At 39.0% G+C, this 23,144-nt stretch overlaps 2 protein-coding genes and 3 non-coding genes across 6 annotated transcripts; all 5 read left to right on the top strand.

The window, feature by feature from the left end:
* The first annotated feature begins 6,752 nt into the window (after positions 1 to 6,752).
* hectd3 (HECT domain containing 3) lies at positions 6,753 to 18,124 on the top strand. 2 transcript variants are annotated; one of them, XM_008434648.3, is made up of 20 exons: positions 6,753 to 7,661; positions 7,971 to 8,430; positions 9,036 to 9,289; positions 9,364 to 9,499; positions 9,691 to 9,812; positions 11,402 to 11,515; positions 11,682 to 11,764; positions 12,659 to 12,824; positions 12,912 to 12,993; positions 13,880 to 14,062; positions 14,142 to 14,194; positions 14,862 to 15,030; positions 15,107 to 15,220; positions 15,825 to 15,914; positions 16,027 to 16,233; positions 16,320 to 16,449; positions 16,859 to 16,933; positions 17,018 to 17,099; positions 17,188 to 17,259; positions 17,909 to 18,124. In XM_008434648.3, the coding sequence occupies exons 2-20, from the start codon at positions 8,077 to 8,079 to the stop codon at positions 17,991 to 17,993; spliced, it is 2,571 nt and encodes an 856-aa protein (XP_008432870.1). In that variant the 5' UTR covers positions 6,753 to 7,661; positions 7,971 to 8,076; the 3' UTR covers positions 17,994 to 18,124. The 2 variants fall into 2 exon arrangements, with proteins under 2 accessions (XP_008432870.1, XP_008432869.1); XM_008434647.3 differs by having other exon boundaries at positions 7,968 to 8,430.
* Positions 18,125 to 19,014: 890 nt separating this feature from the next.
* Positions 19,015 to 23,025, top strand: rps8a (ribosomal protein S8a). The gene is made up of 6 exons (XM_008434645.3): positions 19,015 to 19,112; positions 19,885 to 19,991; positions 20,208 to 20,307; positions 20,492 to 20,667; positions 21,642 to 21,771; positions 22,867 to 23,025. Exons 1-6 carry the CDS (start codon positions 19,109 to 19,111, stop codon positions 22,974 to 22,976), a joined length of 627 nt encoding a protein of 208 aa, XP_008432867.1. The 5' UTR covers positions 19,015 to 19,108; the 3' UTR covers positions 22,977 to 23,025.
* On the top strand, positions 20,028 to 20,136 carry LOC145548169 (small nucleolar RNA SNORD46). The gene has a single exon (XR_014084461.1). It is a non-coding gene; the product is annotated as a small nucleolar RNA SNORD46 (small nucleolar RNA).
* On the top strand, positions 20,341 to 20,408 carry LOC145548168 (small nucleolar RNA SNORD38). Its single transcript, XR_014084460.1, has one exon. It is a non-coding gene; the product is annotated as a small nucleolar RNA SNORD38 (small nucleolar RNA).
* On the top strand, positions 21,480 to 21,548 carry LOC145548167 (small nucleolar RNA SNORD38). Its single transcript, XR_014084459.1, has one exon. It is a non-coding gene; the product is annotated as a small nucleolar RNA SNORD38 (small nucleolar RNA).
* Positions 23,026 to 23,144: the final 119 nt, after the last annotated feature.

Below are 23,144 nucleotides of genomic sequence, written 5' to 3'. Positions count from 1 at the left end.
AGGCAAATGGTACAAGTTTTACGTGTGTGGGGTCAGTTGGACCCCATTTGTAAACACAGGGGTTAAGCACAGGATGAATGATTTCTTCTCTCTCCATCTCCTGAATGTCTTGGTTTGCTTTGCATGATGCATTTTCATTTCTAGCTCACTTTGATGCTGCTGAACAAAGATTTGTTTTCATTGTTTGCTTTTTGTTGTAACCTTTCCAGTTTTATCAGCTCTGCAAAATGATAGTTGTTTGTGTTTTATTCAGTCCAGCTGTTGCCGCTTCACCTCAGATAAGACTTTTGGTTTGAGTAGTTTAGAGTTCTACAGGGTGAGAAATAATAATTTAGCCTCCCACGTGCGATGGTTCAAAGCGGCCTAACTAACGCGTAGTCCTTCACAGTCTCCAGAAAATTCATCCGACATCTTTGGAAGCCCATTGACCCCCTGGTGCTTCAGGTCAAAATCATCTCTTGACCTGAATATTGGTCTTGTTATAATGGAAACTAGTAACTAAAAGCTGGGTTGGAATTTTGACCTCCTTGCTTTCCTGTGAACAGTAGCTGGTTAGGAACTGGAACAGTTCGATGCAATCAGATAGACTCCTGTCAGGTCACTTTGTTCATTTCTACATGAACTATTCTACGAAACAAAATGCATATTTTATGGGCTAAATAGAAGCACTCTTATTTCCGGGAACATTTTGAACTTTGGAGATGTTTTTGGCTTTTGAATCCAGGCTTCTGTAAATATGAAAATGATGTTTAAGCCTCCTCCTACATGACAGGGCAGACAAGATGAGCGAAATAAAATCAAAATCTGTGGAGAATTATCCCTCTTTAATCACTGTGGGGGGCTGCATAGTTAGAAAAATCCTCTTCAAATTTACAGCAGCCTTCACAAAATAAACTTATTGCTAAAATAAATACAGCAGCAGCATAATTCCACACTGATTTTAGTTTAATCCACCTTTTACTTTCGTCCTGTTTTTGCAGTAAGGATTAAATGGTGCACTTGGTACCAAAAATACCTTATAAGGTCTGAAAAAACTGTGAGCTACATTTGAGACAGACTCCTTTGATGTATGAAAGAGTGATGTCATCACTTCACTGCTGATGTCATTGTTACCATAGGAACTGAACATTCTAATGGTGCATTCACACCAAACACATTTTGAGCGTCAGGCGAGTCTGGTTTACATTCATAGTCTATGTGAAGCGTCCAACGCCACGCTAGACGCTCGAAGAGCGCCATGATGGCCCTCGACGCGCCAACACATAGACTTTGAATGTAAACCAGATGTGCCTGACGGTCAAAACGCATTTGGTGTGAACAAACAGTGTCATATTAGGTCCATCATATTGGACCAAGGCCCGGTCCTAATATGATGGATTCATTGTTTTGGGTCAGGGATAACATTTAGAGGTAAAATGCCAATTAAATTTCAGTTAATATTAGGGTTAGGAATTGAGTGGGGTTAGGGAAAATGTTAGGGAAAATGTCTGGGTTAGGGCCACAGCTATTAAAATGAAGGGAAATGAATGCAAAGTTCTAATACGGGTCACAATAATTTTGACAAACCTGTATAGAATTTTGTTTTCTAAATCATTCTATAAATAACAATTATATAATGTTAGGTTGTTTTTCTGGGAATTGAATAGCTGCAGCATACCAGTAGACTAATGGGTTGAATGTGCTGAGACACATTAGAAACCAATCAGAACCAAAGGGTTTTTGGTTCTGCATTGGTTGTTTCTGGACAGAAGCAAAGACAGAGGAATTTTCACAGATTCTCTGTTTCATATTTTATTGTGAGACACTTTTAACAAATATTCATCCATCCACTTAAGTGTGTTAGACTTAAGTGTGTCTAAGTGTGTTAGACACACTTCAGTGTTAGTGTGTTAAGTCTAACACACTTATCCTTGCACACACTCAAATAAAGCTCAAATAAAGCTTTGAATTTTCATAAAAACCCAGTGTTGGCAAAACCTGGGTTTGCTAACACTCAGTTGCTAACGCCCACCTGGGTCTGGGTCGGTGTAAAGGCCGAGCTGGGCATAGCTTGGACTTCATGCCAGCATGAAGTCCCCCCATGTAACCAGTGGAGGTTGGTCGCATGGATGTCTGTCTTTCCTCAGACCTCCCTGGCTGATTGGAGGTCCATCCGTTTTCGGACCTCCCTGGTTGATTGGAGGTCCATCCGTTTTCGGACCTCCCTGGTTGATTGGAGGTCCATCCGTTTTCGGACCTCCCTGGTTGATTGATGGTCCGTCTTTCCTCGGACCTCCCTGGTTGATTGGAGGTCCATCCGTTTTCGGACCTCCCTGGTTGATTGGAGGTCCATCCGTTTTCGGACCTCCCTGGTTGATTGGAGGTCCATCTTTCTTCTGACCTCGCGGGTTGATTGATGGTCTGCCTTTCCTTGGTCTCTTCTGTTGGTAGGGAGCCATCTCTTTGCAGGGGGACCTCTGGTTGGGTGGAAACTCTAAGATGGTTGTTTTCTAGAGCGAGCTTCAACTTCACCTTCAGGTCCGCAACCTGACCCTGCAGAGATTTCACCATTTCCTCCTGCTCTTTGAACTTTGAAGCTTGCTCAGAGTGACATTTGAGCTGCTCCTCGTATTTAAGCCTCACTCTATATTCTTCGACCATTACCTCAACCAGACCTTTATTGTGGGAGGCGTATTTTTCAGCCTCCCACTTGGAGCGCTCCAGCTGTCGAAGAAGGCTCTTGTCAGTTGTAACATTGGAAGAACAAGCAGCCTGTTCACGTTCAGCTCGCAAGTGACGTTCTTCTTCCAACATTTTTTGCAGCTTTTGAATCTCCTCCTGCTGTGATGTCACTTCAGCCTGGTTTGCGATCCTTCGATCTCTTTCCTCGTGGAGTTCAAAGATCTTATTCTGCAGTTCTATTTTAAGATCGTCTACCTGCTTTCTCAGATCGCTAACGTGCTGGCTTGTCTCTTCCACTAAGGGGGTGATCTTGGAGTCAGCAGATGGAGTTGTTTCCTGCTTGACCTCCAATGACCTTGGATTCTTCAAGTCGTCTGAAGGACTTGATTCCCCCTGGATATCTGTCGATTCATCTTCCAACTTAAAGGAAGATGAATCAACAGATTCAACAGAATCGCTGTCATCTTCTACAGGGAAAATGATGGCGTCATAGTCAACTTGGATATTGAGATCCATTATGTCGACCCATGAAAGCTCAGATGGAATAGCTTCATGTTGACAAACAATCTGTTGTTGCTTCATATTTAAACGGTGGTAAATTCTCGCTTCTTTAAAAGGAGTGTAGTATCTGTAATCCGATAAACGTCGTACGTGCTCTGAAGAGGGATCTGCCGCAATTGAACTGTGGAACAGGTCAGAGAAAATTCTATCTGTGAGCTGCATTCAAGAGAAAGATTCCCTTATGACATCATAGAATGATGACATCAATGCTGATGCCATAGATGCCATTGGAACATTGGAACATTCTATTGTAGCCTGAAGTATGAAGTAAAAACATTTTGCTAGACAATATTAAACCATTGAGAAGTTTTAATTTTTGTTATCAAACATTATGAAGCAAAAAAATAAAAAAAATACAACTCAGAAATATACAGGGCCAACCTCGAGAATCAACTCAAATCCAGTTTCACGCAAATACAAGGATGCTGGCATAAATGTTTAGCTTTTGAACGGCACCTTTCTAGGTTGCTATCAAGCTAATTTTCTCTTAGCTACTTTTCTTGTCTCTTCCACCAAGAGACATGCAAACATGCCTTTATCTTGGTTTTTTCTGTTCTTCCTCTTTTTCTCTCTCCCTAAAGAATAAGTTATCTTTTGCGACATTAGTTTGCTTGTTTTTCTTCCACTGGTGTTTTTCTGAGGTTTGAAATGCATTGAACAGCAGCTCAAATCACAGGGCAACATTACTGACAGTGGCCACCAGGGGAACCCAAGAGCAATTTTTTTTTTCTTTTTGCCCATATCAAAATTGGTTTCTACATGACTAAATATATATTTAGTATTTGGAAGGAGTCTGTGAAAGGAGTCTGCTGCCCTATCATTGCCCTATCATTATCAAATTTATAGGACTACTGATTGCTAAATGGAGGAGCAGGTGTGTGCAGTTTTCAACCTCTAATTTCCTCCATGCCTCTTCTCAGTTACGTGGTGCATAGCTGAGGAAATCCTCAGGTTACAATTCAATAAAATCCAAACCATCTTTAAGTTTATAATAATATATATGTTCAATGGACAATGTACACTTCATGCATTAGTTTATTTTTGTCTAGTTTTTAGAGCAAATATCACATATATAACTAAACACAACATGCAGAGTTGAACACTGTTTGTCAAGGAATGTAGTAATATAATATAAAATAATAATAAAATAATGATATAAAACCTGAAATAATTGAAAGAGGTGAAAAGTAAAAGATATTAATTAGAAGAAATGGAAATTAGTAAAAATAAAAAAAAAACAGATCTGAACAAAGCATAAGAAGTAGGAAAAAAAGCACAAAAAATGCTAGAAAGTAGAAGGAGCATAAAGAAATCAGAAACATAAGCAGAAATGAAATTGAGCAGGAGAAATCACATTAAGCAAACAAATCCTACAAAGGTTAACCTTTGTAGGATTTTATCTAATTATTTATACACTGTCTTTCTGTCCGTCCGTCCATCCATCTTCCCAACGAGCCGTCCATCCGTCTGTCCATCCATACTTACATCTATTCAAATGAAAGCTTAAATGTGACAATATTGGTTTACCGCAATAAACAGCTATTGCGGGGACGGATGGCAACTTGAAGAAATCGCTGCATTTCTAAAATATTTGAAAAAGTACAATAGTAACACATATCAAATCATATAGTATAGATTAGCAAAAGCAGAAATTAGTATAAAACATGAAATAGTTGAAAAGTGAAAGATAGGAAAATAGCATAAATTAGCATAAGCATAAATTAGTACAAAATCAGAAATTGTTGAAAGGAAAACATAACAAAAAAGCACAAAATAGCACAGAGAGGTGATCATTTTGATATATGAATTGCTAAAATTGATTAAAGTTTGCAGAAGGGCTTTGTAGGTAGTTACTGTCTTTGTAGCAGACAAAGACAGTGAATTAGCAAAGCTACACCGTTGCTAATGAAATTTAGCAAAGGTATAGCAGAATTCAGCAGAAGCAGACGTTTGTGTGCAACCTGAATTATTTGACAAAGTCAAAAAGTGAAACAGAGCTTAAGAAATACCATAATTAGCACTAGAAAATCCCTGCAGAAATTTTACGGGCCTGCCAAAGTGTGCACGTCGGATTTTTAATAAAGCGTCCGGATGCTAAAAATTAGCAATAATGCTAAAGAAAGCTGCAATATAGTCAATAACCTGCGGGGAGTCAGAAGCATGTTCACTAAGCTGTACTTGTACCATTTAGTATGTTGCATCAGCTAAAATGAGTCAAAATGTTAATATTAGCATGATGGCTATCAGTAGTGTGGAGCATCACTAGCATGTTGACTGTCATTAATTAGTCCATTCAGTATATGAAACATTGGTAATAAGTAAGAAAAGCGTTCTGATGCTCAACATTAGCATCAATGCTAAGCTGAGCTAAATTGTAGTCAAAAACCTGTGGAGAGTCAGAAACATGTTGATGAAGCTGTACTTGTACCATTAATTTTTTTTAAATTAATGCATAAGGTGAAATTTGCCAAAATGCTAATCTAACTCGCATGATTGCTATCAGTATCCTGTTTGGCATCACTAGCATGTAGGTGAAAGTAGCCAAAATGCTAATCTTAGCATGATTGCTATCATTATCATGTTTGGCATCACTAGCATGTTCACTATACAAAATGTTGCTGATAAGTAAGAAAAGTGTTCTGATGCTTAATATTAGCATCAATGTGCTCTGGCTTCTGCAAGTCGTACAACCCGTGATAATTGCTAATACTATCTCCCTGCCCAAGGCGATGCACTGACTAATGCGGTATTACAAGTCAGTATTACACACTCTGTTGAGTTGTATACTGTTTATCCATCCATCCATCCATTTTCTTCCGCTTGTCCGGGGTCGGGTCGCGGGGGCAGCAGCTTCAGGGGGGAGGCCCAGACTTCCCTCTCCCCAGCCACTTCTTCCAGCTCCTCCAGGAACCCCAAGGAGTTCCCAGGCCAGCCGAGAGATGTAATCCCTCCAACATGTCCTGGGTCTTGCCCGAGGCATCCTCCCGGTGGGACGTGCCCGGAACACCTCACCAGGGAGGCGTCCAGGAGGCATCCTGACCAGATGCCCGAGCCACCTCAACTGGCTCCTCTCGACGTGGAGGAGCAGCGGCTGTTTAACAGTTTATCATCAAAGACTGCAGCTGTGCCCAGATCATCACAAAATTTCTATGGCTGATCTGATTCATCGCATCAGTACAACAGCTGAACCCAATGGTCAACGAAATTGAAGCCCAGACTGACAACTATAAGCGTCGCACATGGTGTTCTCACTCACGGTCTGAAATAAAAAATAAAATAAAGACCGTCAGTAATTGTTTATTTCTCGAAAATGTTCAAGCTTCATACTAAGGATTTTAATTCACATTCAAAAATTCAGAGAAATACTAATTTTATGTAAGCAAAATATGAATAGTCACAGGAAATATTTATTTTTCCCACAATGCATTGTGAGACCTCTCTCTGCGCCTCTTTGTGAGACTACTCACTGCCTCGCTCTGGGACCCGTTGCTATGGTAATTAATTATCTGGACCATGTTTTCGCATCCACCTGAATAATGTGTAGTTGCGCCACTCCTCCCCTCCCGTGATCGAGCCGCAATTTTTGATACCACATTTGTGTGGGTGCACGCAGCGGTTCGGGCCGCATTACGGTTGACGGAAGGAAAATAAATAATAAACAGACATTCTATTGGGTGAAGAACAATAGGTGCCTGCCTCCATGCATTGCTATGGGCAGGCCCCAATAAAAGAAGTAAGTGAGTCGCTACTAATATTTATGAGCATCACATTAACTTATTCATAATGTTTGGCCAAATTTCACTTTACTAAAATAAAGTTGCAGAGAACACGTTACATTTAGCTATTTTTATGAATATGAGATAAGGAAGAGTGTTTGGACCTTGAGATCCCTTTCCTATCTTGAATCTCAAGACTGTTACTCAGTTACTTTTACTTGAGTAATTTTTTTGGGAAAATATACTTTTAAAGATAATTTTATTAAACATACTTTAACTTTTTCTAGTAAAATTTCCATATAACCTACCTACCTTTATTGTTGTTTTTCTTTATATTAGCCTTTAAATCCCAGAAGGTAAACACAACTCTCTCTATATATCTGATCATGACGTCTTTGTGAAACAATCAGAAATTCTGATCAAACTTTTAGCCTTTTTTAGTGATATTTTTAACTCTTGAGTAATTTATTGGATGGCTACGTCTTACCTTTACTTTACTTGAGTAAAAATATATTTAAGTAGTGCTACTTTTATTTAATTGCACATTTTGGCTTCTCTACCCAGCTCTGGTTATTTTAAGTCACATATTTGAGCGTGTTAAAAATTAAACGGTTTCGAGCTTTTGTTTTGAAAGGGACACCGAACGGATGTTTTTGCACTTCCGCGTTGTGAGAGATCAAGACTCGAATAGACTACTTTCTCCATCTAAACTCTTCTTAGCAGGTACGTTAACATTTGCTGTTTCTGAAGACAGCTTCCGGACCTCTTCCTAAACTGTGTGACGTTTGTCCGACTTAGTATTTTAAATATTTAGCTGGATTTTTCATTAGTTTTTGTTGGTGAAGAGTAAGAGTCCCAGTCATTACAGAGCACCTAGCATGTTAGCATTAGCACATTGACTTTTACCTTTAGAAATGAGGCGACTCTTTATTCAGAGTGAGTGAACTTTGCCCTCCTATTAGATCATGTCTGACCTTTGAGGTCTTTGTAAATCGTGTTTTGAGGCGGAATGTTCTGTGTTGTTTGCAGCAGCATCCCTGCATCCAGACTGGGAAACACAACAGGACAGAGGTGTAATGTCAGCTGTCCTCCCCCTGTTGCTGCCGGGCTGTTGATCCTCTGTTAAACCCTCTCCACCATGGCTCTGGGAGACAACCCTCACCTCCTCCTGGGCAGGATCCGCTTCTTGAACAGGTGCATCGAGAGCTTCAGGAGGAGTGAGCCGATCCCTGAGAGTTTGTGTTATGTTCCCAAAGAGGTCTGCTACAAAATCTGCAAGGATTCATCCTCCAGCTGCTCTGCTGCTGCCGGAGCTGCTGCTGGAGGATCCACTGTGGGGAAAACCCTCCTGGCTATCTTTGAAAGCCCTCATCAGGTTCCACACAGCAAGAAGTCGTGCAAGTACAGCATAGAGCCGAAGAAAGGGACCTGCATCAGAACCACAGGGGAGGAGTACTGCAACAGCCAGGGTCTCTGGGTCAAAATAAACAAGGTGAGCTCATCATGCTTCTCCATTAGTTAAAACAGAAAAGAAACATCCTTTATTGTCCCACAATTAGGGATGTACCAATCCACTTTTTTCATTTCCAGTGCAGATATCAGAGGTTTAGTATCGATACCGATCTGATACAGAAAAACCGCGCTGAATTGGCGTGAAATGTTTATTTTTTCAAAGAAAATTGAACAGACTTTTCTTATTTTAAAGACAGACATAAATTATATAAATAAATTACAAATTTATTTGATAACTCTGCACCAGTACAGCACACTTGAATACACCAATAGCTTCACAAGTTTGGTCCAACATGTAAAAACAACAAAATTTGTTCAGTCACTTCCGATACCAATATCTGAAGTTTATTATCAGCAAATACCGATCCACTACACAAAAACAGTGCTGAATTTACTTATATTTTTAAAAACCCATATATAAATGGACTAAATTATACATTTATTTGACAAATGTCCACGAATGCAGCACATTTTAGAAGGAAGCGTTTGCAGCTTGGTTTTGTATGATATCCGTCAAAGTTGTGATATTTGGAGAAACATTTTGCTGATGTTTTTGACGACCCAATGACGGTCTTCTGTTCCCAGGAGCAGCTGGAGGAGCTGCGGCCCGGCCAGGACCTGGAGGAGGGCTGGATCCTGGTGTGTAAGCACACAGAGGGAGGCGACAGGCTGGTTCCCGTGGAGTCGCCGGAGACGATCAGCCGGCAGCAGCAGCTCTTCGGCTACGACCACAAACCCTGCTACAGGTGGGAGCAGGTGGTGGACGTGGAGAACGCGCTCTACATCGGCTCCAAGCCCAAAATCGCAGAGTGCGACTCGGTGGCTGTCCAGAAGCTGAGGTGAGCAGAGTTGTGTGAAGCGACTATTGACTGTTAACGAGGTGGTGAGTTTAAACGCTACCTGCACGTTTCAGGTACGTTCCTCCCACCTGGACGTACGAATGCGACGAGGATCTGGTGCACTACTTCTACGACCACATAGGAAAGGAGGACGAGAACCTGGGCAGCGTGAAGCAGTGCGTCACCGGCATCGAAGTGTCTTCGAGCTCGGTGAGCGACAGATGATTAACTATTTCTTTATTTAGGTTAATGTGTAGGCCGGTCGCAATAAATCAATAATTACATGATCATTTAAACTAACTCGATAATTTCCATTTGCATGACTCACTGTTTTTCTATTTCTACTAAAATCTGATTACATTTTCCTGCTGTCCCTGAATCAAACTGATGTTTAACGACAGGAGGATCCCAGCGGCGGGGTGACCTGTCTGACCGATGGCGACACCGAAACCTACTGGGAGAGCGACGGCATGCAGGGGCAGCACTGGATCCGCCTGCTCATGAAGAGAGGCACTGTGGTCAAGTAGGAACCTGCTGTCTGTCGGGTTATTTATGTTTGAAGCTCAGCTGGTGGCGTCTTCATAAGGAGTTGGCAAAAACTGAGCAATATTAGGAATTCACACAGTGGTGACATTATATCACTTTGTCACCTTTTTGGTCAATTAAAGTGTGAATTGAATTTATTTGAAAATATTGTGCAGCTCAGTCTCTACTCCCTCACAGCATTCAGAAAGTTTATTTTTGGTTTATTTTCTTACATTTTTTTCAAGTTTAATCCTAAACTTATTGCTTGGATGCATGTTGGCCGGGTGCAATAAGAATTAATCAAATGATAAATTTAAACAAGCCCAATAATTTCCATTTGAATAATTTATATTTTTTTTGTCTTTTTACCAAAAACTGGATGATAAAAGTTTTCAGTCTGGTTCTTTGGTCTCAACTGGCCCTATTTTTTAAGAACAAATTTGTTTCATAATTAATTTAATTTGTTGTTTCTTTTGTTTTGTTTATTTATTTTAGATCTTTAAAATGTTTCCCAGTTCAAGTGTTAAATGTTTGTTATATTTTAAAGTTTATTGATTTTTGAGAATGTAATAATTTGCATTACTTTGCCATTTTTGTGATATTACTTAGAAACGGTCTCAAAATAACAATTTTGTCATTTATCACAAAAACCTCTGGGACAATTTACTGTCCAGAAAAATTTGTTATTGTCAGAGGCCTAGATGGATGTTTTAGTTGCTTTTAAAAGTCATTCAAACTCTTATTTCAATTGTATATAAAATAAGTAATGTTTTTTGCATTTTATGTATTAATTTAAAAAAAAATTGCCACTGACTTTCCAGCATGTCTTTAACTAAGACAGCATGTACCAAGATTTCCTGCAGCCTTTTGTGTTACGAAGCTTCACAGTCTGGTTTCCTACCAGGAGTTTTGCATTTTTAGTCCTTCCCCTCAAAAAAAGAAACCAAACAAATCAGAGCTCCATTTACCCAGAAGCCATTTGCTAGTATAATTAAACATGCAAACACATAATCTGCAGCATACAGAGAACTGACCATGAGGTCATCATCAGGTTTATTAGTGTAGCTCATTTCAGCAACAAGGCAATTTACAGTATCATAAAAACACAAAGTTGTAGAACACAGTCAACAATTGTCAAGTGCATTCGATACACATTAACAAAAGGACTTTAACTTATTTTTGTTGATTTATAAACTAACTACACTATTTTAAAGGCTGTTTCCTGAGCTACAGGGATCCAATTTAAGGACTTGGGTGATTGCTGTTATTCTATTTTTTTCTATTTTTTATGCTGCAGCTGTCTGATTTTTTATAGTAAATACACTTTTGCAAACTAATGCGACTAAAGATAAACGCGTGGACGAGTTTCTCTTGATTTTGCTGATACATTTGTCATTTTTAGCCCTGCAAATGTTCTTCAGGCGATAGAAGGCCAACTTTGTAACTACCTTTATGTGTCTCTGAAGGTTCAGGTCACTTGTTTCTAGCTTTAATTGATTCCTACAACTGAAACCTTAACAATGACCCAAGAATCAGTGAATCCTCTTTTCTGTCAAAGGGTTTATTGTTTATATTTTCTTCCAACAGTAAGCTGATATTAACTGTGGACTCAACGGACGACAACTACATGCCCAAGAGAGTGACGGTTTATGGAGGAGAAGGAGACAATCTGAAGAAGCTGAGTGATGTCACCATAGACGAGTGAGCTTCAGCCAGTAAACTTTATTTACCTGCATAGATTAGCAATATAACAGCTGAATTATTGGTGCTTTATGTGTTTTATTTGTGAGGTGAAGACCATCTCCATTAATACGCCAGAATTGTTTTTGTTTTATTTTATGTCTTTCTGTTCTCATTTTTCTTGTAGCAATCTGATTGGAGAGGTGTGCGTTCTGGAGGACATGACTTCTCATCTCCCTGTTATTGAAGTTCGAATCGAGGAATGTAGAGGTCAGTCTTTTTTTTTTGTTTGTTTGTTTTTTACTTTTATTTGTCCAGAAAGCCCCAGATATTACCAGTTGTTTTCCAAGTTACACATTAAAGTTTAGCATTAAAGAAGAAAAACATAAAGAAAATCAAGGAAGTCGGAGACTTTGTGACACAGAGAAGTCTAAATTAGTTACAGAAGACTTTCGAGTAATATGAAGATTATTCCCAATGTTATTCTATTCAATTCAGAAGATATATTGATTGATTGTAAATCACAAGAATCTCCTAGAAATGCACTTAAATCAAATATAAATGTGACAGTAAATGTTCGTATATGAAAATAAACCACTGTTATTTATCAAATATACTGATGCATTCTGTGAATAACTTGGTAGAAAATGTTAACAGCAGTGATATAGAGTTAAAAAAGAGGTTTACAGGAATCAGAATGCATATAAAGTGTCATCATAATCAATAATGCTCAAAAATTTCACCTGAATGAGGTTTTTGGTGGATGTGCAGTTAAAATAGGCCGTATTTTGATGATGAAAATCCAGTCTAACCTTTCTAAATGTTTCCTTTGTCCAGCCAGAGGCCCAGTATATCTGCATAAAGGTAGACGTTTCTGTCCTGAGTTATGAATAAAAATAGAAAATAAATCAGGCCAGAAATTGAGCCTAGCAGAACTCCTTTTAAGATCCAAATGAACTCAGATCCATATGTTGTTCTGGTTGAAAGGCAACTTGTGTATTTGGGCCTAAAATTTACAAATCTATAAAGTTTGGAGATAATGATGATGAAAAAACATTTCCAGAATTTAAACCAAATTTTAAAATGATTTCTATCTTCATTAGAGGTAAGAAGAAAGTATTTGTTTCAGTGAATCCTAAGTAAAGCTTTCCAACTGTTTCACAGATGAGGGGATCGACGTCCGAATTCGGGGTTTAAAGATCAAGTCGTCGTGTGAACGGGATCTGGGTCTGAACGCCGATGTTTTTCACTCCTCCAATCTGGTCCGTTACCCCCGTCTGCAGGGCACGCCGCCCGACATCCTGTACCGCAGAGCGCTGGTGATCCAGAGGTGAACCCGCTGCGGTTTACGTTCTGCTTCCTTCAGCTGGATCAGTCCGTGACGCATCAGTTTGCTCTTATGTTTGGTCTGCTGCAGGTTCATCAGCCTTCTGGACAATGTGCTGCCTCACCTGGTGCCAGCCTGGGACTACAGCCTGGGAACGTTTAACCAGATCAAAGTGAGTCGGTTTGTAGATGTTCATGTGGTGAACAGCAACTAAAACCAAACCGTTTGTGGTGGCCGGCTCCTGATAAACCCAGCAAACAAACAAACATAGGAATAATAGACAGTTAAACAGGTTGAGCCAGAGAAGATTCACTTATTGAATTTGTTTCAGAAATAATAATGGGAACATAAGTGAAAATATATTTTTTAACTTTAGTAAACAGGGTCTCTTCTGTACACAGAAAATCCAAGAGATCAAAACTAAAAACACCATCAGGGGGAATGAAGCTTCTCTTTTCAAAATGCTTCTTCCTCCATTGTCAACAGTAGAAGAGTCAAAATTATTTTTTCTGCTGCTGCTTTTTAACCTCATAACTAAATCTGAAATAAACAAAACCGAAACTCAGAAACTGGAAATATCTTCCTGCTTTAGCTGCCTAATTTGGCGAGAAGTAGAAGACTTAAACGTACTGATGAAGGAAAAAACATTGTCCTGTTCTGTAGTAACTACTAGCTAGTAAAAGTAGCTGTTTCAATAAGAAAACATTTAGTTGCTTAAAATGCAGCAAAATACGAGTTTCACTTAATTTCTAGTTTGAAGAATTAATCCACTTGGGTTGCTAGGTAACGGAACTGGGCGTGGCTTGAGTTGCTAGGTGATGGTTTGGGCTGCCTGGGGTTGCTAGGTAACGGCGCAGTGGAATGTGACTCAATAATCAGGTTTTTGAAACGTCTCATTTTCCAGACAAAAAAGTCGGCTGGGTGTTTTTTCTTTTAAGCTCCTGGAATGTTTTTAGGAGTAGAAACACAAATGGAAGCATAAAAACCTGAGAAATGTGTCAAACAAATGTTTTCTCTTTCCTTTTTTGTGTGGTTTCATCTCTGTGTGTGTTCTCTAGAGCATAAAGCAGTTCCTGCTGCTGTCCAAGCGGCGCTCCGCCCTCATCATCCAGTGCCTGAAGGACTCGGAGACCAGCAAGCCGAACTTCATGCCTCGCCTCTACATCAACAGACGGCTGGCCATGGAGCACAGAGACAACCCGTCTCTGGACCCCAGCTGCAAGAACGCCGTGTTCAGCCAGGTCTGGGTCAGAGGTCAGAGGTTCGGCTCATTCAGACGTCGTTACCGTGGTCTTATCTTTACTTTCTCTGCTCCTGAAGGTGTACGAAGGTCTCAAGCCGTCCGACAAGCATGAAAAGACTTTAGATTACAGGTACGTGTTCTTGGCCTCGTGTTGCTCTCGAGAGAGAGGAGTGCGCCATATTGTGGCGCACTCCTCCATATTGTCATATTGTCTTGTTTACGGCAATAATGGTGAAAAAAAAATGTATTTAGTATTTTTCTCGTCTGATTTTTGTGTATATTTCTGTATAAATATATTTCTTATTCTGGTGACATGTAGGTCTCTCACAACAACAAATTTTGCTGGACGATAAATTGTCCCAGAAGTTGTCGCGATAAATTATAATATTGTTGTTTTGAGACCATTTTCAGTACTGTAATGGCATAATAATGCAAGAACACAATCTCAAGGATAAATAAACTTTAAATTCTAATGAACATTTAAATAATGGACATTTTAAATATCCAAAATAAATAAACAAAACAACAGAAACAACAAATAAAATAAATTATGAAGTCTCTGTAAACAAAATGATCCTTCAGAAATAGGATCAATGAAGATGTTTGTTATGCAGATTTTGGTGGAAAGAAATTAAAGAAAAAAATTATAAACTACGCAAATAGAAATTGTGTTTGTTTTAATTTACCATGCGATTAATGGATAATGGAGTTGCATATTTATTTAGCCAAATCAAATACTAAAAAAACAAAAAACAAAAGTTTGATCACAAACAAAGATGTTTGTTTCGTCTCGTCAGATGGCCGGCTCGCTACGACCAGTGGTGGGAATGTAAGTTCATTGCTGAGGGAATCATCGACCAGGGCGGAGGATTTCGGGACAGCCTGGCAGACATGTCGGAGGAGCTGTGCCCCAGCTCTGCCGAGTGTCCCATGCCTCTGCCGTTCTTCACCCGGACGTCCAACCAGGTAGCGGATCTGACCTCGTCACTGCTGCCAAACGTCGGTGAGCCTCGCCTTTCTGAAACCGTCTTTTGTCCATCAGGGAGACTTTGAGGCCAGAGATTACTACGTCCCCAACCCGTCCTGCAAGAACTTCCATAAATACGAGTGGATTGGCCAGCTGATGGGTGCAGCTCTTAGGGGGAAAGACTTCCTGGTGAGTCAACCTGCAATCCTATTGTAAGATAGTGGGCGCATCAGTAAATCTGCATCAGATTAATTTTGGGATATTGATGATCATCTGATACTTACATGTGCAGCAGATCTTATCTACCTCGGCAGAAGTCTAAAAATCAACCACTGTCTCCTTCGTCTCTACTATGAGAGAAGTTTTTGTTTACATTTTCTTTACAAAATGTAAACAAAAATGGAGTAGCGTTGTAGGATTTCTCTTTTGTCGTTGGACCATGATCCATTTCTCCAAATGCTTTGGAGAACTGGTTTGGTTGTATTTACCCAGAATGCCCTGCACTATTAACTTTAATGCTACGAGTTTACTCTCGGATTTAAAAATAGTTGCCCGACTCTAATGTTCAGTCATAGAGTTGACCTGAATTCAAATTACAAATAAATAGAAGCTTTAAGCATCTGTGTCAAACAATATGGCCGCCTTGGAACTATGGAAATCCAAGGACTGCAAATTCAGATTTTTCAAAAACTAAATCTTGAGAAACCAAAGATTGAATTAATCGATACAAATAATGTCTCGCAGCCCTACTTTGGACCATGTTTTAATTTAAAATGCCAAATCCTTGCTGCAGGTTCTGGCTCTGCCTGGCCTGGTGTGGAAGCAGCTGACAGGGGAGACGGTCAGCTGGAGCAAAGACTTCCCAGCAGTCGACTCGGTTCTGGTGAGGACATCTAACCAATGCAGATCCGCTTTCCCATGCCGAACTGTAAATTTTGCAGATAATTTCTAGTCTTTGTTGGGTTTCTGTAACTTTGGCTTCAATCTGCGATCAGGTAAACTTGCTGGAAGCCATGGAGAACATGGACAAGGAAACGTTTGAGTTCAGGTTCGGGGAGGAGCTGGTCTACACGACGCCGCTGACCGACGGCCACATGATGGACCTGATCCCAGGCGGCAGCAATGTGCCGGTTCGATACGAAGACCGCAAGGAGTTCATCCGCCTGGTGCAGAAAGTTCGGCTAGAGGAGAGCAGGCAGCAGGTCGGAGACAAACTCCTCTTACTTCATGACTGTTCACGGTTTCCTTTGTTTCGTTGTTGATTTCTGTTTTTCTCTGTTTGCTGCAGATTGCAGCCATGCAGGCAGGGCTGCTGAAGGTGGTTCCTCAGGCCGTACTGGACCTGCTCACATGGCAGGAAGTGGAGAAGAAAGTGTGTGGAGACCCGGAGATCACAGTGGAAGCCCTGAAACGGCTCAGTAAGTTTTACTCACTATCTGGTGTTTTCTGTCATTATTAAGCATTTAAACCGAAATGTTTAAAATTACACGGCAACTTCAGGTAGGCCTGTCGCAACAAGGAATGAATCAACAATATTATCATTTATCGTAACATCTGGGACAATTTATCATCCAGCCAAATTGGTTATTGTGACAGGCGTAACCTTCAGAGGAATATACCGTACATCCAGGATGTCTCTGAATGCTTGCATAAATGTAGTTTTTTTTTTTTTAAAGAAACATGTTTTGAAAGATTGACTTCTTGTATTGGCATTTAGCTATAGGATCAATATCTCATGAAACAATAAATGTTTTGAATGTTGAAAGTGTCAAAACCTGCACAGATATTTTTTTAACATGATTAAAATGTTTTTTATTTATCGACCAGCGCGCTACGAAGACCTGGAGCAAAGTGATGTCAGAGTGCAGTACTTATGGGAGGCGCTGTCGAACTTCACCAACGGTTTGTTCCCTGTTACATGAAGATCATTCTTTACAGGTTAACAAGACAGAAATGAATTAAACACTTTGCTTTTTGAATTTCTAGAGGATCGCAGCAGGTTTCTGAGGTTTGTGACGGGTAGAAGTCGTCTTCCTGCTCCAATCTACGTCTTCCCTGACAAACAAGGGTGAGCACGACTGCTATGTTCAGGGGTTATTTCTGCACAAAAGTGGAAAAACAGAATAATCCCAACTTGTTTTTGTTTTCTGATTCAGGTCGGACACGACTGACGCACTTCCACAGTCGTCCACGTGTTCCAGCACCTTGTATCTACCCAACTATCCAAGGTATGACCAGGTTAAGGGCCTTAGGTTTCATTTTTACCAGTTTAACTCCTTAAATGTCAGTTTTAGCTTCCCCTGGTTCAATTTCTGTAAAAACAAATATATGTATCATACTAATCAAATTTTACTATCTAGTTATTAATTGGTTAATCAAAAAAATAGTCAACAGATCATCCATACGTAATGTTGAACAGAAAGAACTGAGCTTTTCACATGTTGATTTTATAAGTATCTTTTGCTGCTACAAAAGATTAAAGGGATGCAACGTTGTATTCTTGACAATAGAATTTTTGTTTTCTTATTAAATAACAAAATTTGTCTAAGTTGTTAACTGAAAAATCTGCAGAATTAATAAATAGAATAATTGATTTCTAAAATTGTAAAAGCTAAAAAAATTTATTTTATTATTGTGAATGTATATTTATATTATGTAGATAGATCTTCTTTAGTATGTTTTTTGTGCAAAAGCGCCATCTAGTGGAAGTACTTGAACATAAGCAAAAAGAAACTGAACATATAAGCAGCCATTACAAAATAATTGTTAGTTGCAGGATTTGGTCAAGGTGCTATGATGACTGTTTCTCTGCTGATTTCTTGCCTTAACTGTAAATACAAAATGGCCGAACACTAAAACTCCTGCTCTCCTCTTCAGTGCCAAGGTCTGTGAGGAAAAGCTGCGCTACGCTGCGTACAACTGTGTGGCCATCGACACCGACATGAGCCCCTGGGAAGAGTGACCTCTCTGCGCCGCCTCACTGAATGCTGCTCACTATGCGGAAAGATGCACACCGCCATGTTTATAGCCACATCTGTACAACTGCCAGTTAACAATAGCTGTATATATTAAACGACTATGAAGAAACATGAACCTGACTCACTGATGTTTAACATTGTCTTATCTTCAAATGATAAGTTTTAATAGAGTTCTTTGAAAGTGTTTTAAATAATTTCTCATCCAAGCAGTTAAAACAGTGTTTTAGATCTGAAACTTTAGTTTTATGAGTAAAAGCCTAAATTTCACAAATTAAATCATGACACAGATGGTAGATTATCAATTATATTTTCACTTATCAGGTATGGCTGGGCGATAAATCAAGTTTATCAATGAATCAAACATGTAGTTTTTGAAGATTTAATGTTTGGAAAATCTTTTTACGATCACGCCCCATGGGTTTTCATTGTCCAGAACAATCTAGTGTGTCTGGGGCGGCCATCTTGTCTGGCAAAGGTGTTTTACAGCCATCTTAATAAGGATCGTATTCCAGACTCTTAACTTTCTGAACGAATGATTAGAGATTTAAATATGAGTAGAGATTAGCAATGCTTGCGAGCAATTGATGGTGTTAGCTCTTAGCATGTCATGACAGTCATGAGACGGTAATACAGCGACAGTTTTCAGTCAGATTTGCTGCAGGACTGACTGCTACTGGAGATTCTTCCTGCCCATTGCATCATCAGCCACAACAACTTTATGAAGATGTCCAGATGATATAAGTTACGACATTTAATTTTTTCTTGGGATAAATACAGTATTTGAATTTAAAAAAACTAAATCTGAGTCTAAAGAAAAGTCAGAATCAGGCTTTTTCTAGCCTAGTCATAAAAGCCTTCTGAAAAGTCTGAATTAAAATCTTAAAAAATTCTGATATTAGCTAGAATTATTTCCCTCAGTCGCCGTATTCCTCTTCTGTAAAGGTGTGCGATAATAGTTTATCTGATTCTGAAGGTACAGTTGAACAACTTTTAAATCGCGCTTAAACGCGTGGGACTGTGTGTAAATTATCGCGAGAGGTCGAAGCTTCAAACCTACCCATGAGCCTTTGCGATTCCTCTTTCTAGCCGGCGCCTGAGAATGGGTACGTGTTTTCTTGCATTGCTCGAAGACAGAATCCTTGTCCATCTCGTTTTTTATCGGCGGAATATTATCAAAATGGTTCGCCTTACTGCTGCTTAATCATTTTTAAATATTTCTAGCTCGAACTTTGATTCGCAAATGCAATAGATGATGTTTTATAATGTAATTTTCAGTAGCTGTGTGAAATGCTCCAAGATGGCTGCTCGCATCACCCATTTCTAGCTAACTCCTGCAGGTGAAGTGTGTCCCATATAAGGTGTACAGAGCTTCTAAATTTGATTTAGATATTTTATTACATGTTAGTGTGAGTTTTAATGCTTGTTGGGTTTGTAAAAGTTGACGTTTAGATGTGTAAACATTGTAAAGCTAAAGTGAAGGCTGTTAGCATAAGCTAGTGCGCTAGCAGATATCATGTCATGCTGCTTTTGATATTAAGGGCAGAAAGCGCACATTTGAATGTTTTTTAGGAACTAGCTGGTTAGAAATTTTAGCTGATGCATGTTTAGATATTTTATGTGATATGTTCAATCTCTAGTAACAGCAAAGACAAAGTATTCAAGGAAGTAGAATTTGAATCACAATGTGTTTTTATATTTCTGTTAGCTCACCTGAAATTGCTTGAGTGACGTGATGAAACTCTTATAAGCGGATTCCAAGTTCAGAATGCGGACAAACCTTACCTTGGAGAACTGATCACTCAAGCAAAAGATTGTTTTCAATCAATATCGTGGTAGCAACTATGATGTGACACATTTTTGTAAACATTTTTCCAGGTATCTCAAGGGATAACTGGCACAAACGCCGCAAGACCGGCGGTAAACGCAAGCCCTACCACAAGAAAAGGAAGTATGAGCTCGGTCGCCCACCTGCAAACACAAAGGTTAGAGAAAAGGCAGTTTAGTGTTAAATGTGGAGCAGCGTGAGAGATGAAAACTTGCCCTTAGGTAGGCTCCTATTTGAGCCGTTTTGGTTCAAAGCTTTGAGCTTACCAATGGTAGGACTTGTCATAGTTACACTGACACGCAGAGTTAAACATTTGCTTTTGCTGCTGCTGTAGAAATTATGTGCGCTTTAATGGAGCGTGTAATCGTTGCAGATCGGAGCTCGCCGCATCCACACAGTGAGGGTCCGTGGTGGGAACAAGAAGTACCGTGCTCTGAGGTTGGATGGTGGAAACTTCTCATGGGGCTCTGAGGGTGAGTGTTTCTTTAAATTTCCTGTGAGTCCTCTTTCCATGATGAGAACTTTGTCAGTTCTGCTACTGAGTGCAAGTGGTGAAACCAAAGACTCTGAGAAAAAAAAAAAAAAGTCCTGTAAAAATATTTTTTATTTCAAAGAAGGTGTTCTTGTTCTGATTTTTGCTTCACTTTGTTTTATCAGGCTGCACACGCAAGACCAGGATCATCGATGTAGTCTACAACGCCTCCAACAACGAGCTGGTCAGAACCAAGACCCTGGTGAAGAACTGCATCGTCCTGGTCGACAGCCTTCCCTTCAGACAGTGGTATGAGGCGCACTACGCCACTCCTCTGGGACGCAAGAAGGGAGCCAAGCTGGTACGTGTCATACATTTAAACTATATTTAAAGATGATGTTCAACATGTAAGATGCAAATTGATGCCATCTTCACATTTTGATAGGATTGGGTGATCTGTACTTAACGTTTTATTACAATATGTTGTGGTACTGTTGTGATGATGATTAAAGTGACAGTAAGTACTATTTATTACTACATTTTCAGCCTCTGACTATTACAAAGCAATCAGCTGCACAAACTAAAAACTTCCCATTTGTAAAACACTATTCAACACAAATCACATACAGAAGTGTGATTTGCATGATTTGTCCTTGGATTTGCATCTAGTCATATATTCAGATGTATTGATATTTATCAATACTTTCATGTCAGTGGAGAAAATGGTAAAATTAACAATCCCAATAATAAAAGGAAAAAATTAATTGAAATTTAATGTGACAAAGATAAATCCAAATTTTAGATAATGATCTGCGGTTTCACAATTGGTTGTGGTTCATTTATGCCCCTCATTTGTCTAAATGTTAACAAAATGCTGAAGCCAATGATCATAAAATGTGATTTGGACAATTTGCTTTTAATACAACTCAGTCTGTTCTTCTAGCATTCAAACAGCTCTGAATTAGAAAACATGTGAAATTGTCCTTCATGCGTTTCTGTTTTCATGATTTAATTACAAACTACTGGGAAACTTTGAACTTTACATCTGGAAAAAAAGTATTTTTGAAATAAAAAATTATTAGTTTAAGAGCTGACATTTTGAGATGTTTACAAGTGATATCAGTTAAAACATCCGGTTTACATAATACTTGTATTTTTAATCTCCATCAAGTCTTTCCGTGATGATAACTTTGACCAGTTCTGCTACTGAATGGAAGTGGTGACATCAGAGTCTCTGAGAAAGACGAGCGAGCAGCAACATAAACAATCAGCAGAGTGTTAATATCTACAGAGATTATTTGTTATTCTAATAAGTTGTTTCCTGTCCTGCTGCAGACCCCTGAGGAGGAGGAGATCCTGAACAAGAAAAGGTCCAAAAAGATCCAGAAGAAGTACGAAGAGCGTAAAAAGACAGCCAAGATCAGCACTCTCCTGGAGGAGCAGTTCCTGCAGGGAAAACTCCTCGGTAGGTCAAAGATCCCGACCCACTACTAAAACTAAACAAGGAGCCTGAAAACAGAATTTCATGATATTAAAGTTTTAAAAAGGGAATAATTCTGTAAATCTCTGTAAAAGAACTCACTCTTAAAGTTTTGCTCAGTGTTTGTGAATTCTGCCTTAATTTGTAGTTTCATTTCTGGGTTCCCAAGAGATAAAATCCATCTTCAAACTACTAGTTTGGTCAGAAATGTTCTTTGTTTTGGAAATTCTGCTTTTAGTTTGGCATATGGGCGAGTCACGCTGACAATACGGGTCATTAAAACTGTCAGAAGAAAACAATTTTCCAGGGTTTAATGTTTACTAAAGCAAATTCACAATGGCGTCTAAGGGTCATACTATGAAAATCTAAAAAATAAAATTACGACAAGAAAGTTGTAACATTAAAACTTCATCTTAATTTTTCATTATAAAGTTAAAAGAAGTCTTATTACCAGAATAAACTTGTATGAGAATAAAGTTGAAATATTTTGAGTCAAGTCTTGAGAGTCGTAATATTACGTCTCGTATGATTTTATACTTATACAAACTTATAAAAGTTGTATTATCTTACAACTTTGTTACTTTACAAAGTAACATAACTACTTGTAATATTACTTTATTTCCATGCGACTATTCTTGTACGACTTGATAGGTCTTTTCATAATTTCCCGGTTTTATTCTCATAGTACTTTGTAATGTTACTTTATTCAGTGGCTTCTAGTAATATTATGACTTTTTGTAATTTTGCGATTTTAGTATTGTATGACTTCGTAATATTACGATTTTCTTGTATGACTATATTTTATTGATTTTATTCTCGTATGACTTCCTAACATTCTACTTTTGTAATACGACTGTCCTCATACAATTTCATTCTCATAGCTTTATTTTTCTTTGTTCTAATTAGCTCTAATACTCTGTTGTTCAAATTTCACTGCTTTATTATATAATCTTTAGAACTTTAAAGCTGTAAATGAACATATCTTTAATAAAAAAAATTTTAATCCATATTTATATTTTTAACACCCGATTTCTGCTTCAGTTCTTCCTAATAGTTAATTTTTTCCTTGTTTTCCTGCAGGTTGCATCGCCTCCAGACCCGGCCAGTGCGGCAGGGCAGACGGATATCTGCTGGAGGGCAAAGAGCTGGAGTTCTACCTGAGGAAGATCAAGGCCAAGAAGGGCAAATAGATGTACAGCTGTTTGATACAACAATAAAACTCAAATGTCCCACACCTGATCTGATCTCTGAGCTCTTTGTTCTTTGAAAAGCAAACAATTCCTATAAAATCTGTGTAATTTGTGCAGAAGCTGGAAAAATTGTGAACTTTGAAGTAATTCCTGACCTGGTTTTATTTA

This window comes from Poecilia reticulata, chromosome 17 (assembly GCF_904066995.2).
Source record: "Poecilia reticulata chromosome 17, P_reticulata-male-v2, whole genome shotgun sequence".
Taxonomy (NCBI): Eukaryota; Metazoa; Chordata; class Actinopteri; order Cyprinodontiformes; family Poeciliidae; genus Poecilia; species Poecilia reticulata.
This window is presented reverse-complemented; position numbering and strand designations above follow the sequence as displayed.